Raw genomic sequence first — 25,649 nt, 5'->3', positions numbered from 1 at the left:
AATGACTGAAACGAGTAAAAGAGTATATATATATATGTATGTATGTATGTATATATATACATTGAGGTTGAAAGTTAGTACCCATGACATTTTTTGTAGGAACATCAAATGTCATGATGAAAAAAGGAGTGAATCCAGAGACTGAAATTATTCTAAAAACGAAGACTTGGTCCAAATACTTTCAATAAAGTGGATTTACTAAGTTATCCATGGGTAATAATGTTAGTGGTTGTGATAGTGGTGTTTATATGGGTAGTGGTTGTCATTATTTGCAGTGGTGGTGGTTTTGGTGTTAATAAGAGTTGGTAGGTGGTAGTGGCTGTGATGGTATTTGTAGTGTTTATGGCAGAGATTGTGGTAGCGGTGGTGGTGGTGTATAAAAATAAAACCAGACAACAGTAAATTTACTAACTCCTGTCTCTCTTGACCAAATGACTTCTGAGGGACGTGCTTCCAAAACATCACATGTGAAAATTGCTCGAGATCCTGCACGCACATTGATACTTGGTGGGTTGATGGTGATTGTATATGATGAGCCTGTTACAATAAAATAGAATAAAGTAAGGCATTTAGTTTCAAAAAAATAGAATAAGTGAGATTTGAAAGCAGAAAGCAGTAATCAAACACCACAAGGTATGTTTGTTCAATGATCTACCAATTCTGCCACATGCAACACACACACACACAAGCATGCATACATATATCCAGCTGGCTTTTGCTCTTTTTCTATCTACCAAATTTAACTGTTAACACTTTTGTTACCATGTTTTTGTTGAAATTTGTTTAAATTAATTTTGAAAATTATAATGAATTTAATAAAATAATTTTGTCTTTATTAAGCTAGTGTTTGGAATATAAATTAATAAGAAATTGTAACAGAAGGTTCTAATTTAGATTACATTAAAATTTGTGTCATTGAACTAGGAGTGGTCTCAGCTGGCTCGGTATCAAAAGAGTCAAGGCTTCATTTCACCTGAGACAGTAGCAAAAAAAACTGAGCTGTGCAACTGAATCAAATGTAAACCAAATGATTGTGAAAACAGTCGGGATAATGTGGAAGGTTGTTTCCATGAAGTGTATTCATAAGGCAAAAAGATAGTCACTAGTCTTCTCCGAGATAAATTATCAGTATAGATTTAGCTAAAGCCATGTGAGATGATGCGAACAATTGAGAAAAAAAAATCTGGGTTGTTTGGATATGTAGCTCTCTAAGATGTGTTTTTCTCGACAGCATTTATAGCACTTTGATAAATTCTCAGATTCAAACCAAGGAAAATTGTTTTTACTTTTCATTTTTAATTATCGTGTTCTTTTCAATGTAAGTGGAACAATAGCACACAAGACCCTTTTTGGTGACTGATTGACACTTGTAGGAGAAAGGGATAAAAATTATCCTCGGACCAGAAATCTGACTTGAATGCTTGCAACAGAGTGGATTCTGTTGAAGGCATCGGTGCTTAACATTGATGGCTCCATCAAGAGCAATACCAGTGTAAATGAAATGGAATGTATTCAATCAGCAAGTAAGAGCTTGTTTGCATACTGGGTAACTAGAAAACTAACCACTACACTACAGCATTCAGTTTTCACAACACAAAATTAATATAACACTACTTACTTGGTTCAACAACCAACTGGACTGATGATGTTGTTGTTCGACCGTCTGGTCCATATCCTGTACAAATATATTCACCACTGTCATCGGCTGTTGCTGAGTTTATCATCAAAACACCTTCTGATTGTGTAGCACGAGAGCTGAGAGGCTGCTGTGTAAAGAAATAGTGATATTTCCAATGAGCATTCTGAGTTCAAATCTCACTGATGCCAACTTCACGTTTTATTCTTATTTGATAAAATATAAATACCACAAGTACTAGGGTTGATTTAACTTACTGTATCCATCTATGAAATGTGAGGCCTTGTGCTTATGTTAGAAATTCTTTTGATGACAAACAATATAGAATGAATATAGAGGCTTCAAAATATTTGATGTTGATGATGATTAATCTGAAATGCCATGCAGTTGGCAAAATAGCTTTTTAACTTGGCCTATTGTTATCGTCATCGTCATCATTGTCATCATCATCATCATTTAACGTCTGTCTTCTATGCTGGCATGGGTTGGATGGTTTGACAGGTGCTGGCAAGCTAGAGGACTGCACCAAACTCTGTCTTTTTTAGGCATGGTTTTTATGACTGGATGCCCTTCCTAATGCCAACAACTTTACAGAAGGCTATAAATTGTTGTGATGAGAATATAGTTGATTAAATCAATTCCAATACTGGTATCATACAGTTTCTAATACAGGTTCAAGTTGTATGATCAAATGTATTCTAGCTACATCTCATACTTTCAGACAGTCTATCTTGGACTACAGTATCCTCAATGTGCAGGGTTTTCTTAAAAAAAAGATGGTAGTGAATGATTCAAGAGACTTAACTGCTGTTTCTTACCATCCAAATGACCATGGAGAAACTCCCTCATAGCAGTCAATACAAGGAGGATATTATCTCATGATGATGCTCATGTTATGTTTATAAGTTAATGCTCAGTTAACTTATAAAGCAGTAACTATTCATCAGTAAAATCAATGTTCAATTGTATTTGTACATTGATTAATATATTCCCTTAGTATGTTGTTCAGATTATTCTTTAAATCTTTTACTGGTTTTAATCACTGAATTGTGACCATGTTGGAGCACTGTTACAAGGGTTTTAGCCAATTATATTAATCCCAATTCTTATTTCAGATTGAATTTATTTCAAGAATATTTGTTGAACTGCTATAAGATGCAACATAAAGAATGTTACTGGTTCTTTTGGTTAGTGTAAATAAAAGTAAAGACACATACAATCTTCATCGTCACCCACCCCACAACATACACATATTAGGATTTCACAGTTTCACAACAAATTCTACTCGTGAACGTTGATTAACCCAAGGCTATGGCAGAAGACACTTGTCTAAGGTGCTATGTAGAGAGATGAAACCCAGAACCATGTGGTTGTGAACAAACTTATTACCCACATGTCTAAGCCTGTACCCATTTATTTTATACTTGAGTTTTCTATATAAATTGCAATAAAAAGAATTTCAATAATAACTTTTACAAAAATCATAGAAGTATTACATAATTAAAAAGCCAATATAACATAAAAAGAACAAAACAAAATTCCACAAAGAGCTGAACTTACAGATGGTCTTCTACTCCACAGCATGGATCCAGTATAGCCTGCTCCTATCTGACACATAAATTTGGCAGATTCTCCATGTCTAATATTCAAAGATCTTGGGTTGATAGTCACAAGGAATGGTACAACTAAAAATAAAGATAACACAGTACAAAACAATGCTATTGTTACTGTAGTTTTTTTTTCATCATCATCGTTTAGCGTCTGCTTTCCATGCTGGCATGGGTTCGATGGTTCAACTGGGGTCTGGGAAGCCAGAAGGCTGCACCAGGCCCAGTCTGATCCGGCAATGTTTCTACGGCTGGATGCTCTTCCTAACGCCAACCACTCCGTGAGTGTAGTGGGTGCTTTTTACGTGCCACCGGCACAGGTGCCAGACGAGGCTGGCAAACGGTCACAATCGGATGGTGCTTTTTACGTGCTACCGGCACGGAGTCCAGGCGAGGCTGGCAACAGCCATGATCAGATGGTGCTTTTTACATGCCAAGGAATATGGCAGTCATCACACAGCCATTTTCAGGGCCTTCATGATTGGTGAGAGGAAGTAGGGAAGTTATTGCTAGACCAGAAAACTGAGCTGAATGCTTGCAACAACAGAGTGTGGACTCTGTTAAAGGTACCCAATGGTCTAGTAGGTGATGCTGAACTAATTCACATTAATTCTTCCATCCAAACACAACACTGTTTCCTCAATCTGATGGCTCTCCTCACAACTGTGAAGATTTCTTTCTCAAAGCTTTAGCCAAACCAAGGTTATGGTAGATGGTACATCACCATTATTTAACATCCATTTTCATGCTGGCATGGGTTGGATGGTTTGACAGGAGCTGGCAACTCAGAAGACAATACCATACTCTACTGTCTGCTTTGACATGGTTTCTACAGCTTGATGGCATTCTAACACACAGTACAAGTGAATAAAAAGCAACATAGTTAAAAAGAAAACTTCTTAATCACATGGCCACAGTTGGACATGATATGGCTCTATGACTATATTCTATAATTGCCTTTGACTGGAACAGAAATGAGGAACTGGTTTCTAGTCAAAAACGATATTACAATTATTATTCAATTAGGCCTTTCAACCCCCATTCACCTAATATTTAACCCTTTCATTACTGTATTTATTTTGAGATGCTTTGTGTTTCTTTCAATTATTTTAAATATAACAAAGAATTTAGTAAAATAACTTGGTTATCATTCAGCTAATGTTAAGAACATAAATTGTGACTAAGGTTTGATGGAAGATTTGAATTCAAAACTTATGCAAACAAGACATTTATACTAAAGAGCCAGAGCCGGTTTCAGCCAGGTTGGTAACGAAAGGGTTAAGCTAGTATAACAAATATTTACAATACTTACCAAATTCAATAATTAGGCTGGCTGAACCAGTGAACTTTTGACCTCGAATGGTTGCTTCACAGATATATTCATCAGTGTCAGTCATTTCAGTATCATAGATGACAAGACGGCTGCCATCAACTGAGCTTCTTCCTGAAGGAATTGGACTCTGAAATTGAATGAAAAGAAACAGTTATCATTGTTTGTTGATATTATTGTTATCATGGTATCATGGTATCAACCAAGACAAGTAGATGCTGTTATACATTGCCAGTCACAATGTGCTTCACACTGTTTTAGCTTTTGAAGGATGCCACACCAGTGGCTAGGCAAGCAGGCTAACATTCCCCCTGGTTGGAAGGCTATTATGTCACAGGTTTACTCATTTACAACCGAGTGGACTGGAACAACGTGAATTGATGTGTTTTGCTTAAGAACATAATCCCTCACCTGGTTTGGGAATAGAACCCATGATCTAATGATCATGAGTGCAATACTCTAACCACTAGGCCATGCACCTTCACATGATTGTTATAATTTATGTTTAAAGAAAGGTCATCGCTGATTAAATAAACCCATGATCAAAGACATGCCAGGTATGAACATTATATCATTTGTATATCAGAGACTAATTTATCCAATGTGCTTTTACTGTTTAGAAGGAGGACAAATATGATGTGAAGGAGGTTTGACAGCTATTTCTAGCAGATAATGTAACTGCATAGAAGCTTGTTCATGTTATCTGTATTAAGTCAATACAAGCTAAGAGAGGGAAATTGAATAGATGGAAATTGTGTGGAAGCTTTTCAGATGCATTGCAACAGTAATAAAAAAGGTCTTGCCTGGTTACACACTGTGTTACACTGATTCTACATGTTTCGTCTGTGGAATACTCAGCCACTTACTATTTCAATGAGGAGGTTGCTCAGTTTATAGAACAAATGCCTTACTCTTTGTCAAACCCCAAATATAGTGTAATGTAAAACAGTGAGTTGCAGTTTGCTGGGTAGTTTATATGGTGTCTGACTGACACCAAGTCACTGTTTCACATCCTATGCATCCTAGATTTGCAGTATTTCACTGTAAAAACACTTGAAACAGAATAATTGAGATGAGTTGTTGCCTATAAGATCATAATTTTTCAAACAGATCAAAAACCTTTAATATTTACAACTATACAACATTTTAATTGGCTTAATATCCAATTATGGCCAAATGTTTTATTCCTAGATATCTTTTATCTTTTATTTGTTTCAGTCATTGGATGTAGTCATGCCGGGACACCACCTTCAGGGATTTTTGGTTGAACTCATCAACTCCAGTATTTATTTTCGTTTTTAATTGGTATTTATTTTATCAGTGTCTTTTGCTAAGCTGCTAAGTTATGGGGATGTAAACACACCAACACCAGTTGTCAAGTGGTGGTAGGAAACAAGCACAAACACACACACAGCCGTTCAAGAATTTGGTCCTGGATATCTCCATTTTCAGAAACTTCAAGGGCCACCTCCCAGAGGTGTCGGACGTCAACAAAGAGCCCTCGACTACAACAAGACCACCAAAGTTTTTTCTTCTTTTTCCAAGATCTGGAGGTCTCCTGCCCCTAAGCCCTAGACCATCACCTAATCATCCTTACCCGTCTTGTTGCTTAACAACAACAACAACAACACACACACAATGGGCTTCCTTCAGTTTCTGTTGACCAAATCCACTCACAAGGCTTTGGTTGAAACACCAAAAACAAAACGAAGCCAGAAAATCTATCTGAAGTTCTTCAGGAAGTTTCAAGAAGTTTATTTCACTGTTTAATATGACATTTAGATATTTTTTATTTCATATCAAGGTCTTGTGAATGACAACACCATTAGTTTTATGTTTCCAACAAGATAATCACTGGACCATTATATTTATAAAGGCATGAGTGACATGAGGTTATCTGTGTAACAAATACCATCAAGATGTTAAAAGCAGTATTTTAGGTGAGTGGGGCTGGTTAGTGTTTATACTTTTGGACAATATACATCACCAGAAGACACACACACCCATCTATACAAACACATATATGACAGGCTTTAGCATAATCCCCATCAGCCAAATTCCACTCACAAGAAAGCCATCCCGAAGTGACATTATAAGACAAAAGGCTGCAAGCTGGCAGAACCGTTAGCACGCCTGGCGAAAAGCATAGCCGTATTTCGTCTGCCATTAATTTCTGGGTTCAAATTCCGCCTAGGTCGACTTTGCCTTTCATCCTTTCAGGTCGATAAATTAAGTACCAGTTACACACTGGGGTCAATGTAGTTGACTTAATCCGTTTGTCTGTCCTTGTTTGTCCCCTCTATGTTTAGCCCCTTGTGGGTAATAAAGAAACAGATATTATAAGACACTTGCTCAAGCTGCTATGCTTTGGGATTGACCACATATTTGTGGAGTGAAGTAAACCTCTTAATTACAAAGCCATTCCTGCATGCAATCCAAAAAGGTGGTCATTACACTGAGTCATTTGTATCTCGTTATAAAAAAGAAATTAAAAAAATAAAAATTACAAAAACATTTACTCACTCCAGATTTTCTTCTCCACTCTATGCTTGAAGGACGAGTTCCTGGTACACCACAGGTGAATATTGCACGGGATCCTGCAACCACTTTAATGGAAGGTGGTGTGATCTGAACTGTAAAGGTAGTTTCTGTAACGAGAAATTTATTATTATTATTATTAAGGTGGCAAGCAGGCAGAATTGTAACTGCACCAGACAAAATGGTTTGTGGCATTTCTTCTAACTTTGTATTCTGAGTTTGAATTCTGTGGAGGCCAACTTTGCCTTTCATCCTTTCAGGGTCAATAAAATAAGTACCAGTTGAATATTGGAGGCAATGTTATCAACTTACCCACTCCCCAAAATTGCTGGCCTTGTGCCAAAATTTGAAACTAATTATTATTACCATTAAGGCAGAAAGCTGGCAGAATTATTACTGTGCCAGACAAAATGCGTAGCAGCACTTCTTCTGGCTTTACATTCTGAATTCAAAATTCCGTTGAGACCTATTCTGCCTTTCATCTTTACAGAATTGATAAATTAAGTACCAGTTGAGCACTGGGATAGATGCAATCAGCTTCCCCATCCCTCAAGTTTGCTGGTCTCGTATCAAAATAAGAAAAGATAATTATTATTATTATTATTAGCCAATAAAAGAAGTACTAGTCAAGACTTTTACGGATTCCATGGACAGCAAGGCTCACCAATGGAGAAGTTCTTAAGCAGATCAGGCCGAAAATGTTGCTTGAAGCTAGGATCACCAAGCATAGATTGGCATATTTCGGTCATATTATGCGGAGAAAATCCCTGGAGAAGGACATCATGTTCGGATTGGTCAGTGGCAAGAGAGGAAGAGGCTGACCAAGAACCCACTGGCTTGACACCATCAAGAGTGATACCGGAATGGACATAGCCAATCTGAAAGAAGTGGCCCAGGATAGAACTGACTGGTGGACACTGATCCATCAAGTAACCGAGAGTCGACTTCGACTGAGCGGATAGATAGATACATAATATTTTAGCACTGCTAAAATATTATGTTATCAACCCAGTAAGAAATTAAAATCAAAGTTGACCTCTGTAGAGTTTGAACTCAGCTCAGAAAGCTGTAAGAGGTACACAAGGGATTCTGTTTTATCCCAAGCTCTAATGACTCTGCCAATTTACTATCTTATTAAAATAGGTAAAAATAAAAGCAGTTACTAAGGAACATATAAATAAATAATTAAAAGAAAACTTACCAGTCTTAATAATGAGTTCAGCTGTCTCAGATACTCTGCCACCTTTGTCATCATAGCCAATGCAAGTATATATTCCAGCATCAGAAGGGGTCACGGAGTTGATGGTCAAATAACCACCTTGAACAACAGCTCTTGGATTCAAACGTTGCTGAAATGAAGGTTGTGGTCCAGATTAAAGGAAATACATAAAAATACATACATTTGGGACAACCCTTCATTTATTTATGTTTAATTAAATATATGATTGGAAAGCCATTTAATTCTTTTGTGACTAATTTTCTAATGAGTGGATAGCAAGTATGTTTCAGAAATTTTCAAATATAATCAGAATTTGGAGGTAGTTTAAAATATTGTAACTTCATGAATAGATATATTATAGTGGTATTGCTAACCAACTGTACTATTGTAACATCATTCATATTATGAGATTTGGTTCATATTTGAACTTAAATATGAACACTTCAGTGCAATCTGTCTCAGATAAATTGGCATCAAAAAGATTAAGCAATTTTATAATGAAAATTCAGTAAAGGATGTGCTAATGTCTAAAATTCTAGAAACAACAACAAAAGAAGAAAAGAAACAGGAATACAAAATAACTAATTTTACATTGGGAGGCGCAATGGCCCAGTGGTTAGGGCAGCAGACTTGCGGTTAGAGGATCGCGGTTTCAATTCCCAGACTGGGCGTTGTGTGTATTTATTGAGCGAAAACACCTAAAGCTCCACAAGGCTCCGGTAGGGGGTGGTGGTAACCCTTGTACTCTTTCACCCCAACTTTCTCTCACTCTTTCTTCCTGTTTCTTGAGAAACGCTGCAATGGACTGGCGTCCCGTCCAGCTGTGGGGGGGAACATTGTTCGCTTTCCAGACATTTGTACATTACTGCATACATTGTACAGAAGAAACAGAGGAGCGTTCAACATTTCAAACAGTGACTCTTCCTCAAGGAAAAGCAGAGAAGTTAAAAAAGAAAAGTTCCTTGACGTTAGTATTACAAAGTTATATAGTATGAGTGGCGTGATGCTGTATGAATACATTGTGACCATTGCAGTCTTCCTTATTTAAGATGGTAAGCAAACAGCTTCAGGTAGTAGGCAAATATGACCTAAATATCAAAAATAATCTAATACTTATGAAGAAAGAATTATAGCAATAAAGATAGCAGTCATGCTTGTTGTAAAATGGATAACCTTTTAAACTTTGATATTCGAGTTTGGGTTTATAACAATTTGAAATCAGAATGTAAAGTAGTGTAGCTAAAAACCATACGGTATTCTGTCTGCATCTCTACCAATTCTGCCTATCTGTTGCACCTCTGAGGATGTTAACAACAGAAAGGATGTAATTAGTCTAACAGGTAGAAATGGGTAGAAAATGAATTGCTTAAGATCACTTACTCTGTCACTTCTGCTCCATTGTATGCTTCCAGAGTGGCCACTACCAAAATTACATACAAAGGAAGCAGTTTCTCCTACTCGAACATTAAGTGACCGTGGTGAGATGGTTACTATGAATGGAACATCTGAAAAGAAAATGGAAAGTGGTACAATGAGAATTCTATAAATTCCATCCATACATGTAGATATATTCTTCCATTCTTTCACTGGCTTTAGTCATTGGACTGTCGTCAAGCTGCAGCATGGCCTTCAAGCGTTTAGTTAATCATCTTGACTCCAATAAGTTTTTCAGGCTGGTTCTTATTTTAGAAATTTCTGTTTGTTGAATTACTAATTTATGGGATAGAAAGAGACACATATAAACAACACCAGTTAGGGTAAACATAAAGATAGACACGTTCCTTGTTCAGATGAACAGTCACAACTTTCAAAATTTTTGAAAAATGTTCATATATTTACATAATCATGATATTGTGCATGCTGTACACATTATAAATGGCCACATACAGCATGAGAGGCAAAGGTTACACATAGCTGATCTTTAGGCCAATACTTTGCTCAGTTTTTTCAGTCCACCTATCTGAAATTAGGTATTGGGTGTATGTGTGTATTCACATATACATTGTATAACTGATGTATGTGGTCTGATCAATAAGTATCCAGAGTGAAGCTGCTTGGCACAGATTGACTTTGAACTTTGTTGTGCATGGGCACTAAGTTTTAACATTCTAGCACACTTCCACTGTTTATAGCAGTGGTTGGAAGGAAGATGTGTAGCATGTGACCATCGCATTGACCATGACAGAAAAAGTTGAGCGGAGAATCTGTATCAAATTTTGCCAAGAGCTTGGCGATACCTGTTCAGAAGCCTATGTAAAGTTTTCAAAAATTTTCAGTATTCTCAACACAATCAATGAGATCTTGTGCAACTGAAACCTGAGTGTCTTTCTGGTCAGATGAATACAGTTGTGGTACAGACTTTGTGTAGGTCTCTGATCAGGTATCACCATGATAACATTCTCTGTCATGGACAATGCAATGATCACATGCTACACATCTTCCTTCCAAGCACTGCTGTATCATGACAGTCTTTAATGGGGTCCCCAATAATTAAATAAATTAGAGAACATTAGTTAGCTATAGTTAATATTTTGCATTGAAGCTGTTATTGTCACTAATTCAACTGCAGAGGCAACCTTTTGTGAAAAGCAGGCAGCATGAAACATGGCTCATCATCAGGTGGGCTGGACAATTAAGAAAGTTGAAGGCATGCCATTCAGAAAGTCCTGCAGGCCACAGGTTGCCCATGACTGGAATAGGCTGACAGAGGAAATTCATTCGCAAGGCCATCAACTCAGTTCCCTTCCCAGACTGGTACAAAAGTGTTGGAAGACAACTGAAGACGTGACTTGCACAATCAGGTCCCTGTGTCTATGGTCTTCAGCAGTGGAACCAGGAGTGAGTATCCATTACAGTCCCAACTGTGACTGACCATCAGATGCAGTCAGCATTCGTGATGGACATGAGAAACTTGGAGCCAGCTTGATCCATCCACAGTGAATGCTGCCACAAATATGAGTATGTACATGACTGGCATAGAGCTTCAGGAATGCAATCCTCCATCTAAGGAGTTTCTAATTATTTTATTTCAAGAAGGCTATAGCCCAAACCTTTCTCCAGACCAGTCAATGACAAAGTCACAGAAGTGTGTCTCAAAACATTTTGACAACTTTATACAGACCATATGAAAATATAAAAATAATTGTAACAGTTAATTTTTTTGTGTATGTGAGTATATGACTCTTCCACAATGAAACTGTGTCAGGCTCAACATGCAGTCACACATCAAATGACTTGCCAAACAAGTACAACTTCAATATTTCAAAACATTCAACCACAAAGTGTACTTAATTGCCTTTAACTCAACATATCTATATATTGTTCCTTGCCACAGGCTTTTCTTTATGCCTCTAAACATTATCATTTCATTCCACTAGCCAAAGATTTGATATTTGAATATGATCTAATAAACGTAAATCTGCAAAAAAAATTTTGCAACATACCCATTAGGTGCCGTAATATTTGCTTGCAAGTGACGACTATGGTTTAAAGAAGTGAAAAGATAATAAGGGCATAAAATGAAGTGTACAAAATTATATATTTTCTACCCAAGTATACAATGAAACACCAGCAGTGGATGCTAACTTTGACCACTCTTTGTAATTTACATAATTATTTGTTCTCATCACTAAAGCTGCAATTCTAATAAAAATTCCATGGCTAACTATATCAAATATGTTAGCATCCACTTTACTATTAAGTTTTCATGCATCAGGAGTCCCTGAGCATTTTATCTTTGTCTGTCTGTTAAGTCTATCATTCATCAGTTGCTGAAGCATGGAACAGACTGCCGGCATCAGTTGTTAGTTGTTGGAGCACTGCATCCTTCAAAACTTCCATGCTTCCTGAGATTCGCCAACACTGCACCTGATTTTCTCCCCTCCATACACACACAAGCATGTATCTGACTCATACACTGTTCACTTTCCAGACACTTGTACATTACTGCATATGCTTTATACGCACTTTTTGACAAGTTGTAGCGCACCTGAGCACTATATACAATAATTTCATTATTATTATTATGTTCACTCCTGAAAAACCTACATCTCTCTAGTCCACCTAAGATCAAACAATCACAGACCATGTTTCACTGTTGATGTTTATTAAAACTGCATATCTAGTGTTGTCATCGTACTACAAAAGACAGAATCACTTCCCACTGCATTCCATTTCCAAAAATTAATTGTAGATAACTAAAATTTCGAAGTTGTCTCCCTTGCCTTCTTTTTTTTTTTTCTGTTTCAGAACTATCAGAGCGTGAAGCGCTCCTCATGACTGCAGGTTTGTGAGATGGCTGTGATCTGTAAACAGTTTTGAGTAGGAATTAGAAAGAGAAATACGAACATGTGATACACATGTGCACACTGAATTCATAAAATGAAAGAGAAGAATAAGAACGCAATGCGCATGACAAAGTAAAACAGAAGAGAAAAATAAAAAAAAGTTATACAATGGTCTGCATGCCACGTCTGACACCACTATTATGCAGCTTTGCTGCAATTTTCATGTTTTAAACAAGAATTATTTAAATAATGATTTGTTCTCATTATTAAAATTACAATTAAGACAAAGAGCCAGGAGAATCATTAGCATGTTGGACAAAATGCTAAATGGCATTTCATCTGTCTCTACATTCTGAGTTCAAATTCTTCCAAGGTTGACTTTGCTTTGCATTCTTTTAGGGTTGATGAAATAAGTATTAGTTGAGTACTATAGGAGCACTCCGTCGGTTACAACGACGAGGGTCCCAGCTGATACGATCAACGGAACAGGCTGCTCATGAAATTAACGTGCAAGTGACTGAGCAATCCACAGACACGTGTACCCCTAACGTAGTTCTCAGGGAGATTCAGCGTGAAAAAAGTGTGACAAGGCCGGCCCTTTGAAATAAAGGTACAACTCATTTTTGCCAGCAGAGTGGACTGGAACAACGTGAAATAAAGTGTCTTGCTCAAGGACACAACGCGTTGCCGGGAATCAAACTCACCACCTTACGATCATGAGCTGAATGCCCCTAACCACTAAGCCACGTGCCTTCACTAGTTGAGTACTAGGGTCAATGAAATTGACTAGCTCCCTTACCCCAAAGTTTTAGTCTTGTGTCTACAATAGAAAGGATTACTAAAAGTATAATTTTTATTAATATATTTTGGCTTACTGCATCATGTATGCTACAGTCTGCTTCACTATGAGCAAATGGTTAGAGAAAAAATTAACTTGGACATTTTGATATTACATAGTTGTTGTTGTTGTTGTTTAGGCCCATGTCAACCCTATGAGGTAAAACTATGATCAAGAATGTTTCACCTGTGATCATACTGTCCTTTTTACTTCTTTTGTAAATGACGATTAACGACACCGCATTAACGTCTTCTTAATTTACAAGAGTTAAGCTATGATTTGATAGAGTTTTGGCTAGTATTTCTAACAGCTGAACAACCATGTAGAGGCTCCCTTCCTGGCTGTATTTTCACAAACTTTTGTTATTGTTATTAAGTGCCAGGTCAGTCCTAAGCAAGCTGACCTATGATCAAAGGTGTTCTAGTTACAACCATCCCATCTAGGGCTGTATTACACTAACCAACAGGCCATTCCCCTTTGTTTTTAAATATGTTTCTCAAAGTATTAGGCATGATTTGTGGGTGACTTGGCTTGCTGCTACTACTTGCAGGTCAAGTGGCCATATAGCTGCAATTCACATTAAATTGGAGAGGCACCTTGAGCTGGATCATGAAACTTTGTGCTGCCAATTCTAAAACCAATTACATATTATCAAACCTTTTTAGTATATGATGAAATGTGCATTTCTAATGAGAAAACAATACAAAAAGCATTTCCAGCTTACCAAGTTCTACAATAAGGTTTGCTGTCTTGGCAAATTTTTGGCCTCGGATAATAGCTTCGCAGATATAATCATCAGCATCAGATGGTTGAGTATCATAAATAATAAGTCTGTTGCCATCAATGTGACTTCTTGTTGGTGGAAGAGCTCTCTGCAAAGGATAGATAGAAATGAAAGATATGTGTTGTGTGTGTGTGTGTGTATGTGTGGAATAGCATGCATATGCATGTTACCTGTTTTTTATTCAATCTTTAACCCTTCTATTTATCTAACTGATGTTCTTTCCTTTATAATACCTGCGTTCCCACTTTTCCACCTCTCCCAGCTCAGCCACAGCTTTCTCCTTTCAGAGTGACAGACAAAAGGAAACCAGTCATCATCATCATCATCACTGTTTTTTTAACATAATTTCTAGGTAACTAAAAAATTTTAAACTTCGTATACTGGTAGAATGTGTTTATAAAACATCTTTTTCTCTTGGCTTTATTGAGAAAATTCTATAGTTTGTAAGATATTTGTTGTTTTTTTTTCTTCAATTTCTGCAATTTCAACCAATCAGTGACGTCCATTGAGGTAAAATACATTCTGTGCCGTATGAATATGTCCCTCGTTTAAGAAACAGATTGGGTTTATTTACATTTGTGAAGAAAAAAAGATACCCTTCCCCCTACCCCTAACCCTAAAACAGATTGAAATGCAATAGATCGATACTAGGGTCATAATTATGGGTGACAATTTCATATGACACCGCTAGAAAAAACTGCCGTTCAAACCGAAAAGATCCAAATTCTCTTCTCAGAACACACTGATTTGTTTTATTAGTGGGTAACTTTAAATCATTTTTTTCTTGACACTGATAATCCTTAGTTTTCTTATAGATGAGCCTGCTATCTACTAAAGCTATTGCTAAAAAAAAAAAAAGTATAGAATTTAATATTTAGTGGTGTTGGTGATGGTGTGAATTATGGAGAGGGCAAAGCAAAAACTTACACCAGACTGCCTGAGCCAGTTGATTTCTGAGGCTTCTGCTTCCAGAACATCACAGGTAAATAATGCTTGACGTCCAGCTTTCACCCTGATATTAGGTGGGTTTATTCTGACAGTAACTGTTGTTACTGATAAGTACAAAAATAAGAAAATATTTTAGACAAATATTTAAGAATATTTCAGAAGATCAAATAATTTCTATAATAGTCCATACAATATTGAGCAGATGCTAAGCTAGTTTACAAAAGTAAATATAGAAATATCTCATTTTCCTTACAATATTTTTAATGAGTATTAATTAATTAAAACCCATAGATAGTGTATTTCAAGAGAAATAAACTATCCATGTGTATTTCTCTTGAAATACACTATCTATGGGTTTTAATTAATTTTTGAATAATTAGCATCACGAATATAGAGGTATTTAGTGAAACTAAGTAAACTTTTAATCATTAACTTTTTATTTGCTTATATAAAAGAAGGTTTTTATTCAAATATGAATACTTTAGGCTGAAACATATTGGTATAAAAAATTTACTTCACAGCCATATGAGTCTGGGTTCAATCCCACATTGTGGTACTTTGGGCAAAAGTCTTCTTCCACAGTCTTGGATTAACCAGTAACTTGTAAATGAAATTTGGTAAGATGGAAACTGTGCAGAAGCCTGTTTACATATACATATGTGTGTGTGTATATATATATATATATATATATATATATATGTACAATTTCAATTTGGATATGAACCATGTAGTTTACTTTATAAAGCTTACCCACAGGTATTGGCTACTGGGTGCAGTTCCTGTATATGTATATATATGGAAGCATTTATCTTTTGTTTATGTATATTCTTGAGGTATGTAAACTTTGTTGAGGTAAATGAAAATGCAATATTTGTTCTGCACTAATTTATAGACAAATGTCACTCTCACTGTGAGAAATTCAGTAAACCAATTGTTTGGTTCATTGGAAACCTCTAACCACCAATACTATTAGTCAACAATTGAAATATGTTAAAAATCTAAAATGAAAAAAATCTTCTCCAAAACTGATATTTTCATATAATTTTAGTTAATTAGTAAAACAGTTTTATATTAGAAAATTACTAAATTTGTTTAAGATAAATAATTCATATTATAAGATACATTCCTACATTTTCCTCTTAACATAAGTTATTCACATAATATTGAGAAAGCAATAGGGTAATATATACAGCATCAACCAATTGCTGTAGTAATAAATACAACAGTGTTATTACTGGGGAAGTTTATATTGTAAGTAATTTACACAACATACAACAGTTAGTAAAATTGTTTGGAAAATACAGAGGAAGTTTATTAAAATATAGGCAAGCAAAGAACAGTTACTTGGGGAATATATATAACTTTGTAGATATATTTATACATTATATAATGCAGGCAAATCCAGGATGGTTATGGTAGGGTTGTTTTGCTTATATAATTTTATGCATTTATTAACACATTTTTATATTCAAAGGCAAACACTGGGCACTTGGTGGTATAGTTTACGGTTTTGTACCTATGTTTATACATTTCATATACACATCACACAAGCAAATTTAAGGCTGTTACGGTGGTAATTTATGTAATTTAATAGATTTATTTACAGTTTGTTATATATAACACAGGCAAGTTCAGGGTATTTTATGTAATTCTGTGGATTCACTAGCACATTTGATATAAATGTAAATGCAAGCAAATTCAAGGTAGTTTCCAGGGGTTTTTTTATGTAATTTTATTCATTTATAGATATGTTTTATATAATACAAGCAAACACAAGCATTTATTGGGGTAATTTATATAACAATAGGGGAATTACTAGCAATGAAACACTGTCTATATAAGGAAATTATTGTTGAATTACTTGATAAGAAGAACGACAATTACACAGACAACCCTTTAAACAGAACATGTCAATTAATGAAACAGTTTATGTTAGCTTCAGACAGTTATTGGTGAGAGGTTTTCAGTGGATTTTGGTTGTAATGAAGATACTTAAAACAGTTAAAAAGAAAACTACATACATCACACACACATTACAGTATATGAGGTCTACAGTGAATGTGTATAGAACACGTTCTTGTTTTATATGGGGGGGGGATACATTGGTTATTCATGCTCTTCACACTCACTCTGATGTGTGTGTGTGTGTGAAGAAACAAAAAAGAAAAGAGACATTATATTATCCAGCCATTTTAAGACTCTTCATTACGTTATAATGTTCACCTGACAAAAGAAATACAATCAAAGCAAGATTAAGTAAACTTGCAGCAAAATCCAAGAAGCATGCAAACAAATCACAAAATATCTTGTAAAGCTCACTGCAGTCTATTTCATCTGACTGATCTCCACAGTCATCATTGGAGTCACAGATTTTGTTTTCGTCGATACATAATCCATTCTGGCACCGGAATTGGCCAGCTGAGCATCCTTTAAGAGCAACATAACAAGGTTGTTGTATTATGTAGAAAGCAAAAGAACAGCTATAAAGTGGCTTCAAGGTCAAATCTATTAATATAAAGCTTATTTTTCTTTTTAAAATAGAATGTTCATGGTATCAAGGGTCAGCACTTAGTTCGGATTTCTTTAGTCTAAAGTGAGTAAGACACAAATCTCTCAGTGAATAGCATTCTTGGTCATAACAGTTAATTTTCCTCAAGGATAGTTGCTGCCTATTACAATAATTTGGTGAAATGAGTTAAGGTAGAATAAAGTGTTCTATCTGGAAATGCTTTGAACAACTTATATCATACCCAAACTCCCAAGCCTAGCAGTGTAATATATCATCCACATCACCATTTTCTTAGCAGTACAGTGACACATCTGGATATGCTTTGGTTTAACAAGACCAATACATATCCAGACTGTCACAGTAATACTAAGATCAAACTCACTAACTACTGTATTAGTAATATTCTATTTTTAACTAATTAAAATTTCACAGTTGTTCCCCTCGCCTTTCTTGATTAAAATTAAATAAGTAAATAATTCTTTCCCTCTCCTACCCTGATGTAATCTCCAGGGATACAGGCATCCAGCAACAGGACCTCCGTAATGCTATGATGGACCGTGAAGTCTGGCGTAGCATAGTAAATTCCATTGTCTCGACCATGGTCGAACAATGATGATGATGAATTCTTTCCCCTGACCACCAGAAGTAGTTTTAATTAATTAAAATTTCTTGGTTCACTACATTGAGTATGTTGGCACCAACTCGTTCCTAAGAAGAAACTGGTCCAAAGGTACTTAAAGACTTTGCTGATAATAAAGGAACAACAACTTTTGTTAAGTAACAAAGTTCTTCAACCATCAAGCCTTTGGGTGATTTTAGTGGATTAAACTCCTTCCACCAATCATAGAAGACTCTTAAATGTGTCATGTACTGCTTTTCCTTTGTTGAATAATCCATTATACAAAATAGAATCAACTTGTCATGCAGTTTATATCAGTTTATCAAGTGTTGGCCTGGACTTTGTCAGCTGTTTGCAAGCCATAGGTTAGCACAAACAAAGCTGACTCAGGATATTCAATATTCAAAATAAAAACAAATCTCTCCAATATAACAAGTGATTCTGAATGAATCAAAAAGGGATCTTCAACAGAGTTATTTGACCTGCTGGAAAAAGTAACCACATGTCCTTCAAATCAAACTCCCCCACCATAAAATAGGAAGGACAAATTAGATATGGAATGCAGAGGGGAGTTTGTCCTATTTTTAACCCCTTAAAGCTAAATCATCAGAGATGCAACATTAATTGAGGTGAGAGTGCATTAAGTGAGTGAATGGTGCATGAAATTGCTTAACATGATGAGAAGGGTGCATCGTGTTTCAAACAAATTGCATGTGAGATTTTGTCAAAATTTTGTGAATACATTTTGAGAATATGGTTTATTTTTATCTTCAGCATCTTTGTTGAATGAACAAAAAAAAGTGCTTATTAGGCAAGCACATTCAAAAATACATCATCAGAGTTGCAATATAAATTAAGTAGATAAAAGTGCATGAAATTAATATGTAGTAAAGAAATGGTGCATAATGCTTCAAAAACCATATGGCAGGTGAGATTTTTACCAAAATTACAAGAACAAATTACGGAGAGCACATCATCATGTGGATATGTGAGCTTTACATACAGACTCATATACATCTCAATACAAATGCATTCTTCTTTTTCTTCTTCTTGTTACTCTTCTTAATACAGGCACATGGCTCAGTCGTTAGAGCATTGGGTTCACAATCATGAGGTAGTGAGTTCAATTCCCAGACTGGGCTGTGTGTTGTATTCTTGAGCAAGACACTTTATTTCACACTGCTCCAGTTCACTCAGCTGTAGAAATGAGTTGCGACGTCACTGGTGCCAAGCAGTATCAGCCTATGCTCTGCCCTTGGATAACATCGGTGGAATGGAGAGGGGGGGGGGCTGATATGCATGGGTGGCTGCTGGTGTTCAATAAACAATCTGACATGGACTTGTACCTTGGAGGGGAACTCTCTAGGTGAAATCTCATGGCCATTTATTACTGAAGGGTGTCTTTACATTTTTTACCCTATTTCAGGCACAAAGGTTACAAAATTAGAGGAAGAGTCAGTTCATTAAATCAACCCCAGTACTTGACTGGCACCTTTACTGTATCAACCTAGAACAATGAAAGGCAAAGTTGGTGCAAGATTTCAGCTCAGAAGGAGTTAGAACATGTACTAACACCAACAGCCCTACCAAATTGTTGATGACATGATTGCAACATAGGGACATGGTCTAACTTTAGAAGGAGAGAAGTCAGTTGTATTGACCCTAGTATTTGACTGGTACTTTACTTCATTGATCCCAAATGGACAAAAGGCAAAATTGACCTCAATGGGATTTTGAACTTAGGTGTGAAGAGTTCAACTCACGCCAAGGTCAACTTTGCCTTTAATCCTTCCAGGATTGACAAATAAATATCGGCCTAGTACAGAGGTTGGTGGAATCAACTGACTCCATTTCTTTCAAAATTGCTCGTCATGTGTCTAAACTACAACTACTACTAATAATACTACAACTACTACTACTACTACTACTACTACAACTACTACAACTACTACTACTACTACTACTACTACTACTACTACAACAACAACTACTACTACTACTACTACTACTACAACAACTACTACTACTACATCATGAGCAACAGCAACTGTTTTATGCAAGTTCCTATAACATTACTACGGTAACTATGTTCCTGAGGTTGTGTGTGTGTGTGTGCAGCATTATCTTTTTTTTTTGAGGATGTAAACTTGCGCTTGCATGCTGCGTCAATTTCATCTTTGTTATGGGATTTGACTGCTAGATTCAGCTTGATACTTTGATATTTTGATGATTATGTACTTGCAATATGAGTCAAGTGATTTTTATAAGTGCTATTTGAGTTAAATATGTGCTGTGTGGTTCATGTCACGGGTTTTGGTGGGTGTCAGATGGTGATTATGAAGAGTATGTGATGCGGTTTCTGCAGCATTAATAGACTGCAGCTGTGGAGAATACAAGTTGTATGAGTTGTTGGTGTCATATTGCCTACTACTGGTCATATAGAAGTATTTTGATTGTGTAGAGTATGTGTTGCATTATTTTAGTGGATGGTTATCATAAAAGGTATGTGTTGTGGGTAGTGAGTTTGAGTAGAGTTATTGAACTGAAAGGGTTTTGCATAGCATGCGGGTTGTTTCTAGCAGACAGATCCAACCCACATCTCATGTGTAATGCTATGAGTCCTTCTACAGTTTATAGGTTTCTGTTATTGGCACAACTCTTACACTGTCAGACAAAATGCCTTGCAATATTTGTTCTGCCTATTTATGCCCAATTCCTGCTGAGGTCAACTTTACCAATCCTCCCACTGGGGTTAATAAAATTAAGTATGCAAAGTACTAGGGTCAGTACAATCGACTAGCCTGTCATCTCAAATTTGTAGCCTATTGTTATTATTATTAGGTGGAGTAACTGGCGGTATGGGGATAAAATGTCTTGTGGTATTTGCTCTAGTTCTTTATGTTCTAAGTTCAAGTCCAACTAAAATCAATTGTTTTAGGGTCAATAAAATAAAGTACTAGCCAAAAATGAAATGGCACCAATATAACTGACTTATCCCTCCTAATACAAATTTCTGGCCTTCTGCCTATATAAGAAATCATTATTAAAGCAAAGTACTTGTCAGGTGGTGGGGTCAATTTCATTCATCATATTTTTGTAGACTTGTCCATGAAAGAGATCCATATTTCAAAATTTCTTCCAAGACTTCCCTCAGCTGCAGTTAGGACTTGTAAATTAAAACTAGAGAAATTTTATGGCCTTGTTTTCAGTTGGAATAAGAAGAAGACATTGTGAGTGAGAGATGTCAACATACTGAGCTATCTTCTGCAATGCAAAACTGTATAATAAGAAAAGAGAAACAATATAAAATAAAAATGAATACAAACCACAATCCCTTTCATCACTTCGATCACGGCAATCATAGCGTCGGTCACAGCGTCTGTCTGCAGGAATACAACTCCCATCTTGACAACGGAATTGGTTTGATGAACACCTCGAAGTAGCTGTAAATTTTGAATCAATTCAATAAGTAATGGTATCTCATTTTAATGCAAAGCTAAACATTCATAACTAATTTAATGCAAAGCTCAGGAGTTTTTCCATAAAAAATTAGTAGCACAAAATATGGCTTGATAGTAGAGGAATTTGCTCTGGAACCACATGTCTATGAAAATGATTACCTTGAATGTCATCACAGAATACAGCAATATCTTATAATAATATGAAATGTATGAATGGAAACTGCAAAACTTGGGGTTATAAATTTCATATATATGTGTGTATATATATATATATATAACATGTAACCAACCAGGCTATCAGATGCTGCTACACATCGCTGGTCACAATGCGCTTCACATTGCACTAGCCTTCAAATGACGCCACCCTGCAGGCCAACAGAAGAAAGAGTGAGAGAAAGTTGTGGCGAAAGAGTACAGCAGGGATCGCCACAACCCATTGCTGAAGCCTCGTGGAGCTTTAGGTGTTTCCGCTCAATAAACACCCACAATCGAAACCGCGATCCTACGACTGCAAATCTGCTGCCCTAACCACTGGGCCATTGCGCCTCCACATATGTATATATATACATATATATATATATATATATCTGCACAGCCACACCAGGACATGCAGATAAACCCACCACCTTATATATTGCCAAAGTTTAAATTTTCTCGAGTAGACAGGTCTTCTGCAATGGGAGTTATTTCACTAAGTTTAATTAGCTGCAGATCTAACTAATTATTAACAAATTTATAACCTCAGGATACACATTTTGCTGATCCTCATCCTTGAATGGAACTTCAAACGTCACCATTGTTGCAAGATGCATGAGTTAAATTAGCTTCATCACAATTTAAGTTCTTTTTTGTAAAGAACATCACAAACTGCCAAATGTCAGTTGTCATCTTGCAACTATATTTTTTCTCCCACATAAAAAGGTTGAGATCAGAAAGTTTCTTTTCTACGTTGAGGGAGCTTTGGTTGCAATTTCTAAAATCCTGCAACCATGTGGATATTTCCTACCAATGAAGAGATGATTATTAGTTCAACCATCCTTCTTCTCTGCCAGCTATTCCTGGAGAGTCAGTGAGGTAGAGTCCACAGGCACCTCCTATACAGGGTCCTATCAGAAGCAACTGTCATTAGAATTCCTGGCTGGATTCTCAAGCATGACCAACTGAAATTATGGATATTATCCAACCATCCCATTCTTGGTCTATCCCTAGGGCTCTAACCAGTTCACTTGGTCTTATTATCCTTTACTAGCACTATGACCCGGCAACGCCAGATCATAGTGCTAGTGCATGCATATACACGCGAGTACTGTCCAAATCTCTGACCAATCACATACAGCTAGCTGGCATTCAATTGGCGTATCAAGTTTCGGGCATTTTGATTGGGTTTTGGATAGAAAATTCACAAAAAAGTCACTTCTATTGATTTTTTAATGGCTTTGCGGGGTGACTGGGGAAATGTAAAGATGTGCACGACCACCCTTGGACGGTTTTGAATGACCATAGAAAGTGTGAGCCCTCTAACTGGAAAATTGTGGATTTTTATAAAGGATACACACACACAGAGACAGACATTTTGCCGTTTGTATATATAGAGATAATCTGTCTTATTATTCTTTCCTGTAACGTTCTTATCACATGTCCATAGCACTCGACCTGGGATTTTTCAATGATGATGATGATGATGACAGGAATAATGAAGGCAATGACAACAAAAACAAGCAATAAATAAAATATTAGTGAAAAAAAGAGTCAGAGACAAAGGCTAACAGAGAGAGAGAGAGAGAGAGAGATGAGGGAGGAAAGATATGTTGTAAGAGTTTTTACACTTACTGCAGTTGAATTCATCACTTCCATCACGGCAGTCGTATTGACGGTTGCATCGGTTAGCCAATGATATACACTCACCATTGGAGCAGGTGAATTGATCAGGAGAACAAGTTGAAAACTCTACAAAGGAAAAAAAGAAATATTAAGGACCTTATCATACAAATCATATTTAAAATGAAAGTTTTATTATTTTTGTAACAATGGAACCAAATACATAAATATATCTTACACAAATATATACATATGTGTGTATACATACATACATGCATATATATAATACAAATAAGAAAATGGAGAAACAAATTTAGTTTGTTCATCAACTTACGGCTATTATAATTTTAGATTATTTATTCATTTTACAAATGAGAACATTAAAAGCATACAAAATATTATATAAATCAATAGATAAGATAATAATACAAATACATATTTTAAAAGTCATATTATAAATTATTGAAATCCAGAAATTACTTCTTACAGCTGTTTCAGCCTATGGTCAAAAGTGAATCTAATTTTCATTGCCTATAGATGTCAACATGCTAGGATTGTAGGCATTTTGTATGCTTTTGATGTTCTCATTTGTAAAATGAATAAATAATCTAAAATTATAATATCCATAAGTTGATGAACAAACTAAATTTGTTTCTCCATTTTCTTATTTGTATTATATAAATTTACGATAAAAATATTTCTTTACCTTCACCCATTTAATATAATAAATGACTTAATTGCATTGCAATTAAAAACATTTATGTATTAAGAATTTGGGTACTTTACCAACAGTATATTGGATAAATGATATCCCATAGTGGGTTACACCCATAACCCCGATCTTACTTTGTACTATATATATATATATATATATATATATATATATATATATATATATATATATATATATATACATATATATACAGGGGTTGGATAAAATAATGGAAACACATAGCATCATAATTTTGAAATATCTTATAAAACTGTCAAAAGCTTGTTTATATTTATGTTTTTGATTTATTATTAGTGTTGCTTAATATGTTTTGCTAAAATTGCTGTTTCTTTTCGGATATTACCAGAAAAAGGTAATTAAAATGACAGATTTATCAAAGAGGTCAAATTGTTAGTGCTCGTATGGCAAGCACTAGTGTAATGAAAACAGCCGAAATGTTTGGCTTACCAAGATGTACTGTCTTGAAAGTTATAACAGCCTTTGAGAAAGATGAAAAAACCTCCTCATTGAAACAAATCTCCAGAAGGAAACCAAAACTTTCAGATAGGGACCGTTGGAATCTTATGCGAATTGTGAAAAAGGATCACAAAAGTACAGCTCCCAAAATTACTGCAGAACTTAATAACCACTTTGACAACCCAGTTTCCACAAAACCTGTTTGCTGGGAGCTGCACAAATCTGGATTTCACGGGAGGGCTGCAATCAAAAAACTACTTTCAAAAGCAAGTGTTTAGAGTGGAGTAAAAACCTACAGAATTGTCCCTAGAGCAGTGGAAGAATGTTATTTTCTAGGACGAGTTATCTTTATCTTATTTCTGACCACTGGCCAAGTATACGTGTGGAGACAGCCAAAAGAACCATTTGACCCAGACTGCCTTCTTCCATCTGTTAAACATGGAGGAGGATCTGTGATGATCTGGGGGAATATATCTTGGAAAGCCATTGGCCCAATGGTTTCCTTTCATGGCAGAATTAATAGTCAAGACTATTTAAGCATTTTATCTGATCAAATTCATCCTATGTTTGTGGAACTGTTTCCAGAGGGAAACACAATCTTTCAGGATGGTCATGCACCAATTCACACAGCTAAAGTTGTTAATGAATGGCATGAAGAACATTCTAGTGAAGTTGAACATCTTATCTGGCCACCACAGTCCCCAGATCTCAATATTATATCCTCCAACATCATCATTACAAGAACTGGAGACTGTTTTAGCTGAAGAATGGACAAAAATTCCTTTGAAAACAATTCAAACTTTGTATGAGTCTATACCTTGTAGAATTCAAGCTGTAATTACTAATTACTGCCAAAGGCAGTCCTAC

At 35.9% G+C, this 25,649-nt stretch overlaps 1 protein-coding gene across 3 annotated transcripts in view; it reads right to left on the bottom strand.

The window, feature by feature from the left end:
• Window positions 1-25,649, bottom strand: part of LOC115224757 (basement membrane-specific heparan sulfate proteoglycan core protein) — a 369,665-nt gene that overhangs the window by 176,841 nt on the left and 167,175 nt on the right. The window contains exons 18-29 of one of the 3 annotated variants that reach the window (XM_029795652.2): window positions 23,606-23,722; window positions 21,641-21,757; window positions 17,506-17,613; window positions 15,166-15,290; window positions 14,179-14,326; window positions 9,711-9,835; window positions 8,313-8,460; window positions 7,097-7,221; window positions 4,556-4,703; window positions 3,197-3,321; window positions 1,619-1,766; window positions 413-537 (exon numbers count right to left, since the gene is read on the bottom strand). In XM_029795652.2, coding sequence (XP_029651512.1) covers window positions 413-537; window positions 1,619-1,766; window positions 3,197-3,321; window positions 4,556-4,703; window positions 7,097-7,221; window positions 8,313-8,460; window positions 9,711-9,835; window positions 14,179-14,326; window positions 15,166-15,290; window positions 17,506-17,613; window positions 21,641-21,757; window positions 23,606-23,722 — 1,559 coding nt within the window. Of the gene's footprint in view, window positions 1-412; window positions 538-1,618; window positions 1,767-3,196; window positions 3,322-4,555; window positions 4,704-7,096; window positions 7,222-8,312; window positions 8,461-9,710; window positions 9,836-14,178; window positions 14,327-15,165; window positions 15,291-17,505; window positions 17,617-21,640; window positions 21,758-23,605; window positions 23,723-25,649 lie in introns of all 3 variants that reach the window. The other 2 variants (XM_036513837.1, XM_029795655.2) reach the window with 2 other exon arrangements.

Source organism: Octopus sinensis, linkage group LG26 (assembly GCF_006345805.1).
Source record: "Octopus sinensis linkage group LG26, ASM634580v1, whole genome shotgun sequence".
In the NCBI taxonomy this organism is placed as follows: Eukaryota; Metazoa; Mollusca; class Cephalopoda; order Octopoda; family Octopodidae; genus Octopus; species Octopus sinensis.
Note: the sequence above shows the minus strand (reverse complement) of the source record. Positions and strands in the feature narration are given on the sequence as shown.